An 18,730-nucleotide genomic window follows, 5' to 3' on the forward strand; every position below is an offset into this window, starting at 1 on the left:
CCATCTAGAAGGACAAGAGCAGCAGATACCTGAGAACCCCCCCCCCCCCACCTGGAGGTTCCCCCTCCAAGTCACTCACCATCCTGACTTGGAAGGTCATTCCTTCACTGACGGGTCAAAATCATAGACATTGCCCCATGAGATAGAATCATAGAATCCCTTCAGTGCAGAAGGAGGCCATTCAGCCCATTGAGTCTGCACCGACCCTCCGAAAGATCACCCCATCTTGGCCCACGCCCACCCCATCCCCGTAACCCAGTAATCCCATCTGACCTTTTGAACACGAGGGGCCAATCCACCTAACCTGCACATCTTTGGACTGTGGGAAGAAACCGGAGCACCCGGAGGAAACCCACGCAGACACGGGGAGAACGTGCAAACTCCACACAGACAGTCACCCGCGGCTGGAATTGAACCCGGGTCCCTGGCGCTGTGAAGCAGCAGTGCTAACCACTATGTTACCTTGCTGCCCCCTGGAACTCCCTCCCTAACAATGCGGTGGGTGTGTACTCCCTACACCCCTGGGACTACAGCAGCTCAAGAAGGCAACTTGCCACCACCTTTCTGAGGGCAATTAGGGATGGGAGATAAATGTTGGCCAAGCCAGCAATGCCCACATCCTATAAATGAATAAAATAAAGCGCAATAATTCTCCTGCACCCCCCCCCCTCACTCCCTCCCTCCCCCCCCCCCCCCCCCCCCACCCAACAGCCATCCTGCCTCCTCTCTTCACCATCAATTTTCACTCTTGGGTCACAGCAGTTGCCTGGCGTTAAGATGGGGTCACAGTGGGGTGAAGGGGTAAAGTATGGGGAGGACCGGCCGAAAGAGGAATAACTCCGGGTCTCAGAAGCGAGTTGTATTATTTGAAAATGAAATGAAAATGAAAGTCGCTCATCGTCACAAGTAGGCTTCAAATGAAGTTACTGTGAAAAGCCCCTAGTCGCCACATTCCGGTGCACATTCGGGGAGGCTGTTACGGGAATTGAACCGTGCTGCTGGCCTGCCTTGGTCTGCTTTCAAAGCCAGCTATTTAGCCCAGTGTGCTAAACCAGCCTTGTGATTTAGTGTAACCCTGTAGAACAGTCAAAAAAATCTCAGACTTATTAGTCAATGCAATAAAGCTGTAATTAGAAAACTACTCGTGTGTGATGATAAGTGGGGTTTTTGTTGCTGAAATAACAATTCTTTGTCGCAACAGCAGCGACTGAGAATTCCACCGAGACCCGTTCCCTTAATTTTACTTTCCGCTTTGCTCCTGTCAACCTTTGCTTCCTATATGTACTCAAAAGCTTCATCCTTATCACTAGTACTTGAACATTTTCCAGCGAGGGGTAATTATATTGAGAATCCTCTTGTTTTTCCACCTCTCGCTCTCTCACAAGGTGGGAGTGATACCAACCCCGAGGTCAATGACCTCAACACGGGCCGGAGTTAGAGTTAGGCCCCTGATGTTTTCTGATCTCTGGAAACCGGTGTAATCCCAGCACAAAGGGCTGACTCCCTTTTGAAGGAGCTTTGCAGAGCCTCTAGCTCCGAGCAGCTCCAGGTTTCTGTCATTCCGCCACCAGAGGGCAACGTGCCACAGCAATACAACATCAGCAACGTCAAATAATACTGGGAATTAAAGGGTTAAATCACGAGTACAGGTTGCATAGACTTGGCCTCCATCACCTTGAATAGAGGCGACTGAGGAGGGAGTGATCAAAATGCTGACGGTGACAAAAAGGGTTCATTCAAGTCGATAATGGCAAGCAGACCTTGGCAATGGAGGAGGGCGTCACCTTACTAATAATAATCTTTATTAGTGTCACAAGTAGGCTTACTTTAACACAGCAATGAAGTACTGTGAAAATCCCCTAGTCGCCGCACTCCACCGCCTATTCAGGTACACAGAGGGAGAATTCCGAATGTCCAATTCACCTAACAAGCACATTTTCGGGGCTTGTGGGAGGAAACCGGAGCACCCGGAGGAAACCCACGCAGACACGGGGCAAACGTGCAGACAGCGACCCAAACCGGGAATCGGACCCGCAACCCTGGTGCTGTGAAGCAACAGTGCTAACCACTGTGTTACCGTGCCACCCATTAAAATGACCGCGAGGGTATTCAGGATGACACCGGGGGGGGGGGGGGGGGGGGGGGGGGGTGTGAATCATACTCTATGAAACCAGGGCCACTGCGCATGGGGAAAATCCGTCGTGATCACCCCGGCCGCTGTCACAACGTCAACGAGCCAATCTCCAATAATACGGAGGTCAGGCAGGCACCCACCTGCCATTTTTAAGAGAAACATCTAACAAGGCAATCGACCGGGATATATATTTTTAAGTACTTTTATTTCACATGTTTTAAACATTTTTGAAATTTACAGCGAGCATTTATTGGCCATCCCTAGTTGCCCTTGAGAAGGTGGCGGTGAGCTGCCTTCTTGAACCGCTGCGGTCCATGTTTAGCAGGTACACCCACAGTGCTGTTAGGGAGGGAGTTCTGACAATTTTCACCCACTGAAGGAACGGCGATATATTTCCATTTCAGGGTGGTGAGTGACTTTGAGGGGATCCTCCAGGTGGTAGGATTCCCAGGTATCTGCAGCGTTTGTCCTTCTAGATGGCAGTGGTCATGGGTTTGGAAGGTACTGTTGAAGGAGCCTTAGTGAGTTGCTGAAGATTGGTGAGTTGGACTTTGCAGCCTGCAGTCCACCCGCTGAAAGGTTACATTGCTACATTGCACGCTCACTGATTAGCTCCATTGCTGTATCACACACTCACTGATTGGTTACTTGCTATATCACACACTCTCTGATTGGGTACATTGCTGTATCACACACTCACTGATTGGTTACATTGCTATATCATGTACTCACTGATTGGCTGCTTTGCTGTATTACACACTCACTAATTGGTTACATTGCTACATCACACACTCGCTGATTGGTTAAATTGCTACATCACACACTCACTGATTGGTTACATTGCTACATCACACACTCTCTGATTGGTTACATTGCTACATCACACACTCTCTGATTGGTTACATTGCTACATCACACACTCTCTGATTGGTTACATTGCTACATCACACACTCTCTGATTGGTTACATTGCTACATCGCACGCTCACTGATTAGCTACATTGCTGTATCACACACTCTCTGATTGGTTACATTGCTACATCACACACTCTCTGATTGGTTACATTGCTACATCACACACTCTCTGATTGGTTACATTGCTACATCACACACTCTCTGATTGGTTACATTGCTACATCGCACGCTCACTGATTAGCTACATTGCTACATCACACACTCACAGATTGGGTACATTGCTATATCATGTACTCACTGATTGGCTGCTTTGCTGTATTACACACTCACTAATTGGTTACATTGCTACATCACACACTCTCTGATTGGTTACATTGCTACATCACACACTCTCTGATTGGTTACATTGCTACATCACACACTCTCTGATTGGTTACATTGCTACATCACACACTCACTGATTGGCCGAGATTGTGGAAGGGGCGGTCTCGGAGCTGGCCACGCCCCCTGGCGGTGATCACGTGCTGCCGGATCATGTGAGGAATGCGGAGGGGTTGCAGGGGTGGAGCTCCGGGAGAGAGACTCCGACAGACAGGAGGTGAGGGACGGGGACAGCGGGGGCTGCCGGGCGGGGGAATGGGGAAGGTGCTGCCGGAGCTGAGCCCCCAGGAGCCGGCACAAGTCGCGGGTTCTGAGGCCCGGGGGTTTCCCATTGGGGAGGATCCCGGGGAAACCCTCCCCCCCCCCCCCCCCCCCCCAATTATCTTACAGTGCAGAAGGAGGCCATTCAGCCCATCGAGTCAGCACCCACCCTCTGAAAGAGCACCTGCCACCCCCCCCCCCCCCCACCCCCACCGCCCCTCTTCCTATCCCCGTCTCCCCACGGATTGTTCAATGCCGGCCGCCCCCGAACCCACACATCACCGGGAAGAAACCGGAGCGCCCGGAGGAAACCCACGGGGAGGACGTGCAGACTCCGCACGGACTGTGACCCAAGCCGGGAATCGAACCCGGGACCCTGGAGCTGTCAGGCAACAGTGCTAACCAGTGTCGGTGTCCAATGCGGCTTCTTGCTCCCCATCCCGTTGTGGGGGTGTCTATTTCTCCCCCCTCCCCCTGGCGCCTCGTTACCATCGAGGGTTTAACTGTGAGCTCGCGGCACCAACGTGTCCCCATCCCGCACCACCTCATCCAGTAACTTCCCAACTGGTCAGAATGACACAACCTGCCTGAACAGTAAGTGCCCCCCCCCCCCAGCAGCCCCGCAGGCTGGGGAATTTCCTGCCTGGACATCTCATCACGGGGGACTGAGTTGCTTTGTGACGGGCCGCACTCCATGTTGGTGGCTACAGCCCGTATACACATTGTTGGTGATGATATATCTCTGAACTGCCATTGCTGATGTTTTCAAACGTTTTGCCCTTCAGTCGATAACTCTGGCCAAGCTCCTGATCCGGGATCCCATTGGGTTAATGTTGCAGCACTTGACCTGGTGTGATGACCAGCAACAGTTAGTCCTCCAAGGTAAGGCATTGAATTTAACCGTCTGCTGGTGCTGTGGGCTAGCCTCTGGGACCTGGTCCCGGGTTTGACTTTGCACAGTTAAGCACTGGCCCCGTCCTCTTGTTCCGAGCGTGCACATGGAACAAAATCCCAATACTGTCTACAAACCTGCGCTGAAATTTATTCCAGTGATAAGCATTGTTGATGTGGACAAAATGGAAAATACGACACTGGTATGATTGCAGTGTTCTTCTGATTGCGGTGTTTGGTGCACCGTTGCCTCAGTCCTGGGACATGCAACTATAGAAAAGGTACAGAGAAGGAGGCCTTTGGCCCAGCTTGTCCATACCAGCCCAAGGACTCCCAGGTGTCCTTTCTAATCCCCACCTTCCTGCACCTGTCCACAGCCCTGTAGCTGACAGCACTTAAGGTGCAGATCCGGGTACTTTTTAAAAGAGTTTAGGGTCTCCATCTCCACCACCAACTCGGGCAGTAAATTCCAGACTCCCGCTACCCTCTGCGTAAAAACGTTCCTCCTCGTGTCCCCTCTACACCTTCTGCCGCGTATCTTGAATCTATGTCCTCTGTTTCTAAAATTCTCCACCAAGGGAACAAATTTTACCCTGTCCATTCTATCTTTTCCCCTCAATTTTGTCACCTCAATTAAGTCACCCCTCAGCTGCCCATGTTCCAAGGAAAATAACCCCAACCCCTCCAATTTCGCCTCGGAGCTACACTTTTCTAGCCCTGGAGGAGTTCCTCCGGGTTGTGTTCGAGGCCCAACCGTCTTCAGCTGCTTCCAATATAATGTCAGGGGTGGGAATGTTCGCTGATGATTGCACAAGTTCAGCACCATTTGCGGCGACTCCACATGCAAATGCAGCGAACCTTAATATCCAGGCTTGTGCTGACTAGTGCGAAGTAACATTCGTGCCACAAGTGCCAGGCATCTTAAATAAGAGAGAATCAAACAATCGCCCCATGACATTCAATGGCATTACCGTCACTGAAGCCCCCACTTCCATTGATCAGAAACGGAACTGGACCCATCCATATAAATACTGTGGCTACAAGAGCAGGTCAGAGGCTGGGAATGCTGCAGTGAGTAACTCACCTCCTGACTCCCCAAAGCCTGTCCACCATCTACAAGGCACCAAGTCAGGAGTGTGATGGAATACTCTCCGCTTGCCTGGATGAGTGCAGCTCCAACAACACTCGAAGCTTGACACCATCCAGGACAAAGCTGCCCCGCTTGATTGGCACCCCATCCGCAAACATTCACTCCCTCCATCACCGATGCACAGTGGCAGCCGTGTGCACCATCTACGAGATGCACTGCAGGAACCCACCAAGGCTCCTTCAGCAGCTCCTTCCTAACCCACGACCACTACCATCTAGAAGGACAAGAGCAGCAGATACCTGGGAACACCACCACCTGGAGGTTCCCCTGCAAGTCACTCACCACCCTGACTTGGAATTATATCGGCCGTTCCATCGCTGGGTCAATATCATGGAACTCCCTCCCTAACAGCACTGGAGGTGTACCTACACCTCGGGGACTTTAGTGGTTCAAGTAGGCAGCTCACCACCACCTACTGAAGGGCAATTTGGGATTGGCAACAAATGCTGCCCTAGACAATGACGCCCACATCCAATGAACGTATGCATTTACAAGAAAGGTTGGCATATCTTTCATTTCACACTGCTATTGTCGCCCCATCTCGAGAAGCACAAAGTTGTACATTTTGTTTAATGGGGTTTGCTTGAAGTATATGGCTGTATTTTGGCATTTCAGTGATCGAGACTTTTTAAGCACCCAGACACCAGGACAGTTAATGGTGCAGTGGTTAGCACTGCTGCCTCACAGCTCCAGGGACCCGGGTTCAATTCAGGCTTGGGTCACTGCCTGTGTGGAGTCTGCACGTCCTCCCCGTGTCTGCGTGGGTTTCCTCCGGGCGCTCCGGTTTCCTCCCACAGTCCAAAGATGTGCAGGTTAGGTGGATTGGCTGCGATAAATTGTCCGTAGTCTCCGGGAATGTGCAGGTTGAGTTACGGGGATAGGGTGGGGGGGTAGAGTGGACCTGGATAGGGTGCTTTTTCGGGGGCGGGGGGGGCAGACTCTGACCGAATTGTTGCCTCCTTAAAAAAAATTACTCTTTTTCAACACCTTGATTTTAAAATTCTCATTCTTGTTTTCTTTGAATCCCGCCATAGCCTTTTCCACCTGGCATTTCTCTGTAATCTCTCAGTACTCTCCAGACCTCCAATTCTGCCTTTTAGTACGTCCGATTCCGTCTGCAACATTCTTAGCGGCTGTGTGTTCAGCTGCCTAGCCGTCAGCATTCTCATCCCCTTCCTAAACCTCTGTGCAGTAAGCAATTGGGAAGGCAAATGAGGTGTTGCCGTTTATTCCAGGGGACGGGGAAGTTTGAGAACAGGAATAAAGGACGTCTTGCTGCAATTGTTCCGGGGTTTGGTGCAACCACATCTGGAGAACTCTGCAATTTTGGTCTCCGCGTTTACGAAGGGCCATCCTTTGATTGGAGGCGATACAGTGAAGGTTCTTTAAATTGGTCCGCGGGGTGAGGGGATGATTAGAGGCTGAGAAAATTGGGTCTGTATTCTCTGGGGCTTCGAAGAATGAGACACCATATCATTGAACGCTTGGAAATTCGGAGGGCGTGTGGTGGGGTGGACTGTGAGAGATTGTTGCCGCTGGTCGGGGAATCTAAATGCCGGTTGGGGGGTGGAAGGGGGGGGGCACAGTCTCTGGATGAGGGGGGACGATCGTTTAGGATTGAGATGCGAAGAAATCTCTTCAGCCAAAGGGTTGTGAATCTTTGGCATTCTCTAATAATAAGAATCTTTTATTAGTGTCACAAGTAGGCTTATATTAACAGTGCTGTTAATATAATGCTGTTATAGTCACAGGTTACTGTGAAAAGCCCCTAGTCCCAACATTCCGGCGCCTGTTTGGGGACGCAGGATTCAGAATGTCCAATTCACCTAACAAGCACGTCTTTCCGGACTTGTGGGAGGAAACCGGAGCACCCGGAGGAAACCCACGCAGACACGGGACCCAGGCCGGGAATCGAACCTGGGACCCTGGCCCTGTGAAGCAACAGTGCTATCCCAGAGGGTTGTGGAAGCTCCATTGTCTGGTGTCTCAGGGAATTAAGAGATATGGTGGACGGGGGAGAGAGAGAATAGAGTTGAAACTCGAGACGACCATGATCGTATTGAATGATGGAGCAGACGCGATGGGCCCACTCCTAATTCTTATACTCGTCTTTCCTCCTCTGTCTCTTTGATCGAGTGTTTTGCTCTAATGTTTCAGTATCTCCCTACATGATCGCGTCGGTGTTCATAATATTCCTGTGAAGCTCCCCTAGATGCCTTATGAATACAAATTGATACTTGGCGAATTTAATTACAAATTTCCAGAGTGCCCAGCTGAATCCGCTCTCGTGTTCTGAATCCGAAGCAACAATGGCATCGCAGGTCGAACCCTGTGCGTTTTGGGTTACCATGCCAGTTGTAGTTTTCCTGTTTTCCCAAGGCCGCGCTTTGCTTTTTAATTGACTGGGTTGGGGCGACTGTCTGCTTTAGGCCCATCGAGGAATCCGCAGCCAAGCTCAATAAGACCATGCTGGAAGGCCATCTTTATAGCACACGCTAAAACGCTGTCACTGTAGTCAGATGGTTGATTTCTACCTGACGCTATTTTTAAAAGCTGCAGATGGCCACTATAACTATATCGCAAAAAGGTCCCCTCGCGTGGTCTCGCTGAGCCTGGGAGTACATTCCTCCGTGCAGTTAGAGCAAGTCGTGTCACTGACCTAATTCATAACAGACAAAGAGCAGCGTTGTCAATCTTAATTGCTCTCGCTCTGTCGCATGTTTTCCTGTGGTCCAAAAACCGCTGTGTTTGTGCTGTCCTTGCCATCCATCGATCAGTCCCTGAATGTGCCACACGTTAACGACTTGTTTTCTCCTGCCATAGATGAATGGGCCCTCGGTGACCGTTAACGGTGTTGTTGGACAGGGCGGCTGTGAGGAGGAGCCCGTCTGGGAGCGACCTTGGACTTTAGATGAGATCCACAAAGCCAGTGGGAGCTGGTCCCTCGGTGCGGACGCTGGGGTAAGTGCCGCTGACTATCTTTGGTTTCCTTCCGCCTCTCGTGTATGGTGTTCGCCTCCTTTTTGGAAGAGACTGGTTGAGTGACCACGTGCCCAGGTTGGTCCCTTTAAAATTGGCGTGCCACCTCCAAGGGACGGCTGCTGTCCTGCGCAGTAACGTGCCCAGTTGCGTGTGCAGCTTCGCAATCGCGCGGCTTCGATTTAGTTACCTGACGGGCTGTGCGCGTCGCTGGCTGGTATTGCTCGTTTTAGCCTTCGTTTAATTGCTCTTGTTCTGTCACCTTTGCTCTTGAGTCGCCAGGTATCTTTCTGATACTGCCACGTGGTTCAAGTCCGAGTAATGATCAATAATCCAACACACCGCTTGGTAAGAGTTAAATCAGCGCACATTTATTATATACAACAATCAATACATATACATTAATTCTACTTCTAAGCTACTTCGTACAACTAACAGGCCAATACTTAACTTTGGAAATTGCCCACCAGGTCAGGGAAACGAATGGGCTTTCGTATGGGTTCTGAGCCTGCGGGATTCAAAGCTGGTACAGGTCGATAGTCAGGAGTGCCTATCTCGTAGCGAGCGTTGGACTAAGACTTGCGTTTCAGCAGAAGGGTCTCCAAGGGTGCGGAGAGGAGACGAAGGGGCAGAAGGGCGTGAAGAAGGCTGATAAAAGGGCCGATTTGAACTTGGCCCCTATTCTTATAGTCCCCAGGGGCTTCCCGCCTCTCGGGGCGGACCTTGTACCTGGGTCCAAGTGATTGGACTTGGTCCCAATCACTTGGTTCGATATTCTCCAAGGCTGGAGCGATTCCTTGATCGAGGGGTGGTCATTCACCTCTCTTTGTGTCAGCTCCTGCTGGCGCCGAAAAGTCTGGGTCGGCTTTGTGTTACCAATTTGTAGCATATTGTTCCCGGGGTTGCTACTTACTATGCAGGTGGCTGGTGTGTTGTTATGTTGATGGCTGCCGGTTTCGATTCTGTCTGGCCTCCCCAGAGGCGAATACACTGTTTTACCTGCAGCTGTCTGTTTGAGTCCTGTTGGCTGATTTTCCCATCAGCCTCTTCCGTTGGCCAATTTAAATCGGGGTTTGGCCATTCTAATCGGGAGTTAGCCATTTTACATGGCAACAGGGGGCCGGCATTTGTTGCCCATCCCGAACTGCCCTTCAACTGAGCGGCTTGGCCACTTCGGAGGGCCGTTGTGCGTTAACCACCTTGCTGCGGGTCTGGAGTCACATGTAGGCCAGACCGAGGTGAGGACGGCAGATTTCCTTCCCTAAAGTGGGCATTAGTGAACCAGGTTTTGGGGGGGGGGGGGTCTTCGACAATCGATGAGGGTCTGGTGAGCGAGAAGCTAGCTTTCAATTCCAGATTTAAATGAATTTAATTTAAATTCCGCCAGCTGTTGTGGTGGCAGGTTTAGCACACTGGGCTAAATCGCTGGCTTTTAAAGCAGACCCATGCAGGCCAGCAGCACGGTTCAATTCCCGTACCAGCCTCCCCGAACAGGCGCCGGAATGTGGCGACTAGGGGCTTTTCACAGTAACTTCTTTGAAGTCTACTCGTGACAGTAAGCGATTTTCATTTCATTGGAACCCCTGTCCCCTCATAATTTTATATATCTCAATTAAGTCACCCCTCAGCCGCCTTTGCTCCAAGGAAAATAACCCCAATCTCTCCTCGTAGCTACACTTTTCCAGCCCTGGCAACATTCTTGTAAACCTCCTCTACCCTCTCTCCAGAGCAATAACGTCCTTCCTGTAATGTGGTGACCAGAACTGCGCACAATACTCCAGTTGCGGCATCACCAGTGTTTTATACAATTCTAACATCCTATCCTTCCTTTTATATTCTATACCTCTGCCGATGGAGAACATTCCATAAGCTTTCTTAACAACCCTGTCTGCTTGAACTGCTGTCTTTAAGAACCTGTGTACCTGTACGCCAAGATCTCTCACTCCATCTACCCCTCTTGGTATATTCCCATTTATTGCGTACCCCCAATAACTCTTTGACCTCCCTAAATGCATGGCCTCACACGTCTCAGTTAAATTCCATCTGTCACTTTATCGCCCACTCCACCATTCCATCTATATCACTGTGGAGATTAGAACATAGAACATACAGTGCAGAAGGAGGCCATTCGGCCCATCGAGTCTGCACCGACCCACTTAAGCCCTCACTTCCATCCTATCCCCGTAACCCAATAACCCCTCCTAACCTTTTTGGCCACCTAAGGGCAGCTTATCACGGCCAATCCACCTAACCTGCACGTCTTTGGACTGTGGGAGGAAACCGGAGCACCCGGAGGAAACCCACGCGCACACGGCAAGAACGTGCAAATTCCACGCAGTCACCTGAGGTCGGAACCAAACCCGGGTCCCTGGTGCTTGCGGTGCTAACCACTGCGCCACCGTGTTCCCCAAACAACTTTTGAATAACCAGCTATAGTTACCACACATTACAGGGATGATACTCCTATCTGGGAATCGTCTTTTTCCTGATCCAGCGAAGATATTTGAAAACCGCCCGTACGAAGGTTTTCTGCCCTGCCTTGGCACTAAGACCCAGAAGCTTCTTTGCTGTAAACGTGGCCTTCAGAAGTGGTGGCTGGAAAGTGGCCTGCTGCTTCCTGAGACTGCTAGGTGGTAACTGCCTCTCCTGGCTTCTCAGGGACTTGTCAGTTACACCTTTGTTGTGCTTTGATTACGCCGTCTGTGTATTCGGCTGTCTGCCCCCATCAACTCCCTTGAGTGTACATTAACACATGTATATCTCTGGGACCTTCCCAATTGTGTTTAATCTGTTTCGCTTCCATAAGCTATTTACACTTGATTATTATCTAAACTGCTGTCCTAAACTCGTTACCGGGAGAGATGCAAACCAGTTGAGGCTATTTGAATACTATCCATGCTCACTGCAGGCAGACTCATTATACTGCTGTGGCTATGATTTCCCCCCTGGATGTTGTAGCTATTGATAAACGGAGAGGGTCGCAACACTGGCCAAGGGAAGGGCAGGGAAACACTTGTTTGTGTTGCTGTTGCAGAAGGCAGTGGCGTCGTGGTAACGTCATTGAACTAGTCAGCCAGGGGCTCAGGCTCTGGGAACGGGGGTTCGAATCCCACCACGGCAGCTAGTGGAATTTAAATTCAGTTGATAAGTCTGGATTGCAAAGCCAGTCTGAGCAATGCTGAGCATGAAACTATCATTGATTGTCGGAAAGACCCATCACGCTCGCGTTGCTTTTGACAAAGAGTCATCCAGACCCGAAACGTTAGCTCCCTCCTCTCTCCACAGATGCTGTCAGACCTGCTGAGATTTTTCAGCATTTTTCTGTTTTCGCATCTGGTGTCCCTTTTAGGGAAGGAAATCTGCCGTCCTCACCAGGTCTGTCCTACCTGCCACTCCAGACTCTGCCCTCTGATATAGCCCAGCAAATCACTCAGCTCAAGGGCTGTTAGGGATGGGCAATAAATGGTAGGCCTTGCCAATGATGCCCACATCCCCGTGTAAGAATAAACTCCGCCCCAGAGGTTTGAGCTTGGGCGTAAGAACAGCCAATCGCTTGAGGAGTTTGAAGATATCCGAGACCAACAATGGAATGGAATGAAAATCGCTTATTGTCACAAGTAGGCTTCAAATGAAGTTACTGTGACAAGCCCCTAGTCGCCACATTCCGGCGCCTGTTCGGGGAGACTATTGCGGGAATGTGGGTTTGGTTGGGTGGTGGGGGGGGTTTGGGATTGGGGATCATAGAATCCCTCCAGTACAGAAGGAGGTCATTCGGCCCATCGAGTCTGCACTGTCCCTCCGAAAGAGCACCTTATCTAGGTCAACTCCCCTGACGTATCCCCGTAACCCCACCTAACCTTTGGACACTAAGGAGCAATTTATCATGGCCGATCCACCTAACCTGCACATTTCTGTTACTGTGGGAGGAAACCGGAGCTCCCGGAGGAAACCCACGCAGACACAGGGAGAACGTGCAGACTCCGCATCGACAGTGGCCCGAGGCCGGAATTGAACCCGGGTCCCTGGAGCTGTGAGGCAGCAGTGCTAAGCACTGTGCCCCACTTGTTAGTGGTGGGAGCCACCCCGTTGTAAGGGGTTTCAGCGAGTATCGGTTTGAGACCAGATATGTTACACGGCCTGGTGATTCTGCATTAACTTGCGCGTGTCACTGATGATTTAATATTTTTTGTCGACAGCTTCTTCTGTTTCTGCAAGATTTCTCCCAGCGGATGCTGTCCCGCACACATGAGATTGAGAAGCAGCTTGATGGCCTGGTTCAGCATACCAAGGCCACTGACTCGCGCCTCCACAATGTCTTCAATGATTTCCTGATGCTATCCAATATTCAGTTCATCGAAAATGTGAGTATGAGGGGAGCATTCGCCAGCTCCTTCCCTCCGAGCCCACACCGGATTGACGACAAGGCAGTCTGCATGGTGTAAGGGAGCGGTTATGTGCGTGCGCACCTTTAAGAAAATGTACCTTTAAGAAAACAGTGATGTTCTAGAATGGGTGGAGCTCAACTCAGTTCAGCCACTTTGCAGTTTGGTTTTGCAGTTAGGTTGAAAAGTGCCTGGCTGGTTTTGCTGAGAGCAGTTTAAAAGTGCCTGGCTGGTTTTGCTGAGAGCAGTTTAAAAGTGCCTGGCTGTTTTGCTGTGAGCTGATTAAAAGGAGAAAGCCAATTTGAGACAGCAGCTTGAGAAGTTCAGGTTTGCTGTGAGTTGCTTGAAGGGAGAAAGCCAGGTTTGAGAAAGCAGTGTGGGTGAGTCTGTGGGCTTCCAGAGAGCTGCATGAAGAAAGCAAGGTGCTGGAGCTGAAGTCACCCAAGCTAATATATCTCTGCCATTCTACAGAAAAAATATATATCCTTTAACCTGATGTGATACTGTTTAAAGATGTTAAGTCGCTTGGAAGTTTGAAGGAACATTTTAAGGAAGTATTTACTGTTGCAATATTTTCTGAGTTATCTTTGAAGTAAGGGGTGTTAAGAGATCCAATGTTTATTTAAGATGTTCATTTGAGTTCATGGAATAAACAGTGTTTTGTGTTTAAAAACCCACGTGTCCATAATTGTAATCCCACACCTGGGGAACAAGCCGTGTGCTCGGAAAAGCAACAAATCCATTCAAGGGAGAGGTTGGTTGAACTCCATGATACATTTTGGGGTTCTGAAAACGCCTCGCCCATAACCGTATCCCTGAGCCGTATTAGCTGGTGGTTAGTTGGCATTGATTGATTTGTGGGTGCTCTGCCCGAGATGATTCGCTATCCGTACAGGAAAGTGGCGGCAAACTGTGGCTATTTGTTCTTGCAGAGAGTTTACGATGAAGAAGTGGAAGAAGCCGCAAAACCAGAGAGTGGAGGGAAACCAGTCGAGCCGGTACGTAACTGAACCGTTCAACCAGGCCCGAGGAGAGTTCTACTTTGACACGTGAATCGTTCAGTTCTGATTTTATTTCGGCTTTTTAAGTTTTCGCTTTCTCCAGCCATGCACCCCACACGATGGCCTAGTTCTGATCACCTTGGCCTGTACTGGGTTACCTGATTGGCGCCAGCGAGTTGGTAAGCAGCCGCTGTGGGCATTAGTCTTCTCTGGGTTGGACGTCGGGATAAATCAGTTAGGGTTCCTAGTCCTGCTCACTCTTAACTGTTGCGCATCCCCTTGTGGGTTTCAGGTGAGGGTTCAGGTGTGGGGTGCTATAACCGCCCTGGTTCAAACATGGGCAAAAGAGCTGAAACCCTGAGGTGAGAATGACTGCCCTTGACATCAGTGTGGCAATGGCAAAAATAGGAATAACGGGAGTCGGGGAATTCTCCGCTGGTTGGGGGGGTCATACCTGGCATAGGGAAATGGTTGTGGTTGTTGGAGGTCAATCATCTCAGCTCCAGGACATCGTTGCAGGGAGTCCTCCGCGTAGTGTCCAACCTCCTTAACCTGCTGCATCAAAGACCTGACTGCACAATGGTCAGCACCATTCGCGACGACTCAGATAATGAAGCAGTCCCTGTCCAAATGCAGCAAGACCTGGACTGTATCCAGACTTGGCCTGACTAAGTGGCAAATTACATTCACACCACACAAGTGTCAGGCAATGACCATCTCCTACAAGGGAGGATCTAACCATCGCCCCTTGGCATTTAATGCCATTACCATCACTGGATCATCAACATCCTGCGGGTTATCGTTGACCAGAAATTGAACTGAACTAGCCATGTTAACACTGTGGCTGCCAGGGCAAGTCAGAGGTGGGGAATCCTGCCGGGGGTAACTTTCCCCTGATCCCTCCAAAGCCAGTCCACCATCTACAAGGCAAAAAGTCAGTAGTGTGATGGAATCCTCTCCACTTACCTGGATGAGTGCAGCTCCAACAACACTCGAGCCGCCCAACACCATCCTGGACAAGTAGCCACATGATTATTGTTACCCCTCCCACAAACATTCACTCCCTCCACCGCCGACGCACAGTGGCAGCCGTGTGTACCATCTACACGATGTGCTGCAGGAACTCACTAAGGCTCCTTAGGCAGCACCTTCCAAACCCACGACTGCTACCAGCTAGAAGGACAAGGGCGGCAGACAGATGGGAACGCCGGGAATGCCACCTTCCCCTCCAAGCCATTCTGCTTCCTGGCCTGGAAATATATCGCAGTTCCTTCACTGTCACTGGGTCAAAAACCTGGAACTCACACCCACTGGGCTGCTAGGGAGGATGTACACAACAGGGACCACAACAGTTCAAGAAGGTAGCTCACCACCACCTTCTAGAGGGGCAATTAGGGATGGGCAATGAGTGTGGCGAATCCCACACCCATTGAGTAACAGAAAAATGCACAAAACCAAAATTCGACTGGCAAGAAGGTAACTTTGTGAATTGTTTTATCTTGAGGTGCAGCCAAGCTTAAGATGCTGCTGTTCGGTCTCCTGGGATATAGAGCTGCTATATTTATTGGGCAATGCTGTGCTCTTGATTGGATACAGGCCCAGTTTTTCCCGCTGTGGTCCTGAAGTGTTGGCCTGTTTGATTTGGGCAGGAGAGAACGCGGGAGCAGAAGGAGGCGGAGCTGATTCCCAAGGTCCAGGAAGCCGTGCGCCACGGACTGCGAGTCCTGGAGTCGGCCTTCGAACAACTGGACATCAAGGCGGGAAACTCGGACTCCGAGGACGAGGAAACGAATGAGAGAGTGGAACACCTGCTGGAGCCCAAGGTGAGTGGCGACGGACAGAGATGGCGGGGTGTGAGTGAGGGGAAGGGAGCCTCGCGTTAGCCTGACTCCCTGACCCAATTGGGAATCCATTCATTGTAGCTGCACGTTAGCTTAACATTCCTTCGTTCTCCCTTCGCTACCTTCCCTCTTTCCTGACGTTGACTTCTAGAAAGACAGACTTGCATTTGTGTCGCACCTTTCATGAATTCAACAACATCCCAAAGTGCTTCACCGTCTACTGTTTGAAAGGTGGGACTTGCTCGGGTATTATCTGTCTGAAGACACCAGTGGCCCCTTTCCAGTGAGTGTGAACCATGCAGCTGTGGTTGGGTGTGGTGTGACAAAACCGCCTCTACCTATCATCCCGTGTGTATTTTGTAGCAGGAATTACTGGCCAGGAGCAGTGGCTGGTTTATTTCCTGCCCCCTGCGTTTGATGAGGTAGGATTAATGAAGACTATGTTAAGGAGCTAGCACTGCCTCGCGTGTAACCCGCTGTGTCGCTGCAGCTAAATAGTAAACCGAGAATGATTTTGATTCTCACAAAAGTGTGTCTTCCAATAAGAACATTGCGCATGTAACACCCCCAATGCATAAACCCCAAAGTATTTCAAATCCAATGCTGTACTTTTGAAATGTGGTCAGTGTGGGGAAATACTGCAGCCAAATTGCAGCGAAGACTGGGGTAAACGATTAAAGGCGGGTTTATTATCGATCGTTATTGGCCAGAACATCGCACAGTTGTTACAGTGCAGCAGGGGGCCATTCGGCATCTAGTTCTGCACCAGCTCTCCAAACGAACATCTTGACTCTGCTCCATCACTCGCCCTGTTCCCCGAACCCCAGCCCATTGTTTCTCTATAAATAATCAGACATTCCCATGGAAATGGGAAAACCGGGGCTGTTGCCACAGCCGACGTTTCCCCACCTTTTGAAGAAAAGGGAAATAAAAGAACTTTAATTTCTTTTTTTAAAAATTTAGAGTACCCAATTAATTTCTTCCAATTAAGGGGCAATTTAGCATGTTCAATCCACCTACCCTGCACATCTTTGGGTTCTGGGGGTGAAACCCACGCAAACACGGGGAGAATGTGCAAACTCCACACGGACAGTGACCCAGAGCCGGGATCGAACCTGGGACCTCGGCGCCGTGAGACCGCAGTGATAATCACTGCGCCACCGTGCTGCCCTGAACTTGAATTTCTGTGGGGCCCTTCGCAACCTCGGGGGTGTCCAGAAACACTTTGACAGCCGGTGAATTGATTTTGCGGGCAGCCACTGTTGTGATGTCGGAAACCGGTCGTTTGCGCACGGCAAGATCCCGCACGCAGCCCTGTGATAATGGCCACGCAATCTGTTTCCGATGATGTTGACTGAGACATTGTGTACCTGAGAAGGCCATGGTCGAACATCTCACTTCCTGACAGTGCAGCACTCCATCAGTACTGCATCAGTCGGCCAGGATTATGATGTGTTTAAAGTTCCGTTTAGCCATTGCGAGGTCCAGTCTTCGCTCTCTTGCGCTCTCTCTCTCGCCCTCGCGCTCTCCCCCTAGCGCGCTCTCCCCCCTAGCGTGCTCTCCCCCCTGGTGCGCTCTCCCCCCTGGTGCGCTCTCCCCCCTGGTGCGCTCTCCCCCCTGGTGCGCTCTCCCCCCTGGTGCGCTCTCCCCCCTGGTGCGCTCTCCCCCCTGGTGCGCTCTCCCCCCTGGTGCGCTCTCCCCCCTGGCGCGCTCTCCCCCCTGGCGCGCTCTCCCCCCTGGCGCGCTCTCCCCCCTGGCGCGCTCTCCCCCCTGGCGCGCTCTCCCCCCTGGCGCGCTCTCCCCCCTGGCGCGCTCTCCCCCCTGGCGCGCTCTCCCCCCTGGCGCGCTCTCCCCCCTGGCGCGCTCTCCCCCCTGGCGCGCTCTCCCCCCTGGCGCGCTCTCCCCCCCTGGCGCGCTCTCCCCCCTGGCGCGCTCTCCCCCCTGGCGCGCTCTCCCCCCTGGCGCGCTCTCCCCCCTGGCGCGCTCTCCCCCCCTGGCGCGCTCTCCCCCCTGGCGCGCTCTCCCCCCTGGCGCGCTCTCCCCCCCTGGCGCGCTCTCCCCCCTGGCGCGCTCTCCCCCCTGGCGCGCTCTCCCCCCTGGCGCGCTCTCCCCCCTGGCGCGCTCTCCCCCCTGGCGCGCTCTCCCCCCTGGCGCGCTCTCCCCCCTGGCGCGCTCTCCCCCCTGGCGCGCTCTCCCCCCTGGCGCGCTCTCCCCCCCTGGCGCGCTCTCCCCCCCTGGCGCGCTCTCCCCCCCTGGCGCGCTCTCCCCCCTGGCGCGCTCTCCCCCCTGGCGCGCTCTCCCCCCTGGCGCGCTCTCCCCCCTGGCGCGCTCTCCCCCCTGGCGCGCTCTCCCCCCTGGCGCGCTCTCCCCCCCTGGCGCGCTCTCCCCCCTGGCGCGCTCTCCCCCCCTGGCGCGCTCTCCCCCCCGGCGCGCTCTCCCCCCCCGGCGCGCTCTCCCCCCCCGGCGCGCTCTCCCCCCCGGCGCGCTCTCCCCCCCGGCGCGCTCTCCCCCCCGGCGCGCTCTCCCCCCCGGCGCGCGCTCCCCCCCGGCGCGCTCTCCCCCCCGGCGCGCTCTCCCCCCCCGGCGCGCTCTCCCCCCCGGCGCGCTCTCCCCCCCCGGCGCGCTCTCCCCCCCGGCGCGCTCTCCCCCCCGGCGCGCTCTCCCCCCCCGGCGCGCTCTCCCCCCCGGCGCGCTCTCCCCCCCCGGCGCGCTCTCCCCCCCGGCGCGCTCTCCCCCCCCGGCGCGCTCTCCCCCCCGGCGCGCTCTCCCCCCCGGCGCGCTCTCCCCCCCGGCGCG

The 18,730-nt window shown here is 52.7% G+C and overlaps 1 protein-coding gene across 1 annotated transcript in view; it reads left to right on the forward strand.

Moving 5' to 3' along the window:
* Window positions 1–3,559: 3,559 nt before the first annotated feature.
* Window positions 3,560–18,730, forward strand: part of washc2c (WASH complex subunit 2C) — a 135,114-nt gene continuing 119,943 nt past the window's right edge. The window contains exons 1-6 of the mRNA XM_072491838.1: window positions 3,560–3,646; window positions 4,476–4,572; window positions 8,555–8,692; window positions 12,907–13,071; window positions 14,025–14,090; window positions 15,743–15,916. Of these exons, the coding sequence (XP_072347939.1) occupies window positions 8,555–8,692; window positions 12,907–13,071; window positions 14,025–14,090; window positions 15,743–15,916 (543 nt within the window). The 5' untranslated portion in view covers window positions 3,560–3,646; window positions 4,476–4,572. The remainder of the gene's footprint in view (window positions 3,647–4,475; window positions 4,573–8,554; window positions 8,693–12,906; window positions 13,072–14,024; window positions 14,091–15,742; window positions 15,917–18,730) is intronic.

This window comes from Scyliorhinus torazame, chromosome 28 (genome assembly GCF_047496885.1).
Source record: "Scyliorhinus torazame isolate Kashiwa2021f chromosome 28, sScyTor2.1, whole genome shotgun sequence".
NCBI classification, from domain to species: Eukaryota; Metazoa; Chordata; class Chondrichthyes; order Carcharhiniformes; family Scyliorhinidae; genus Scyliorhinus; species Scyliorhinus torazame.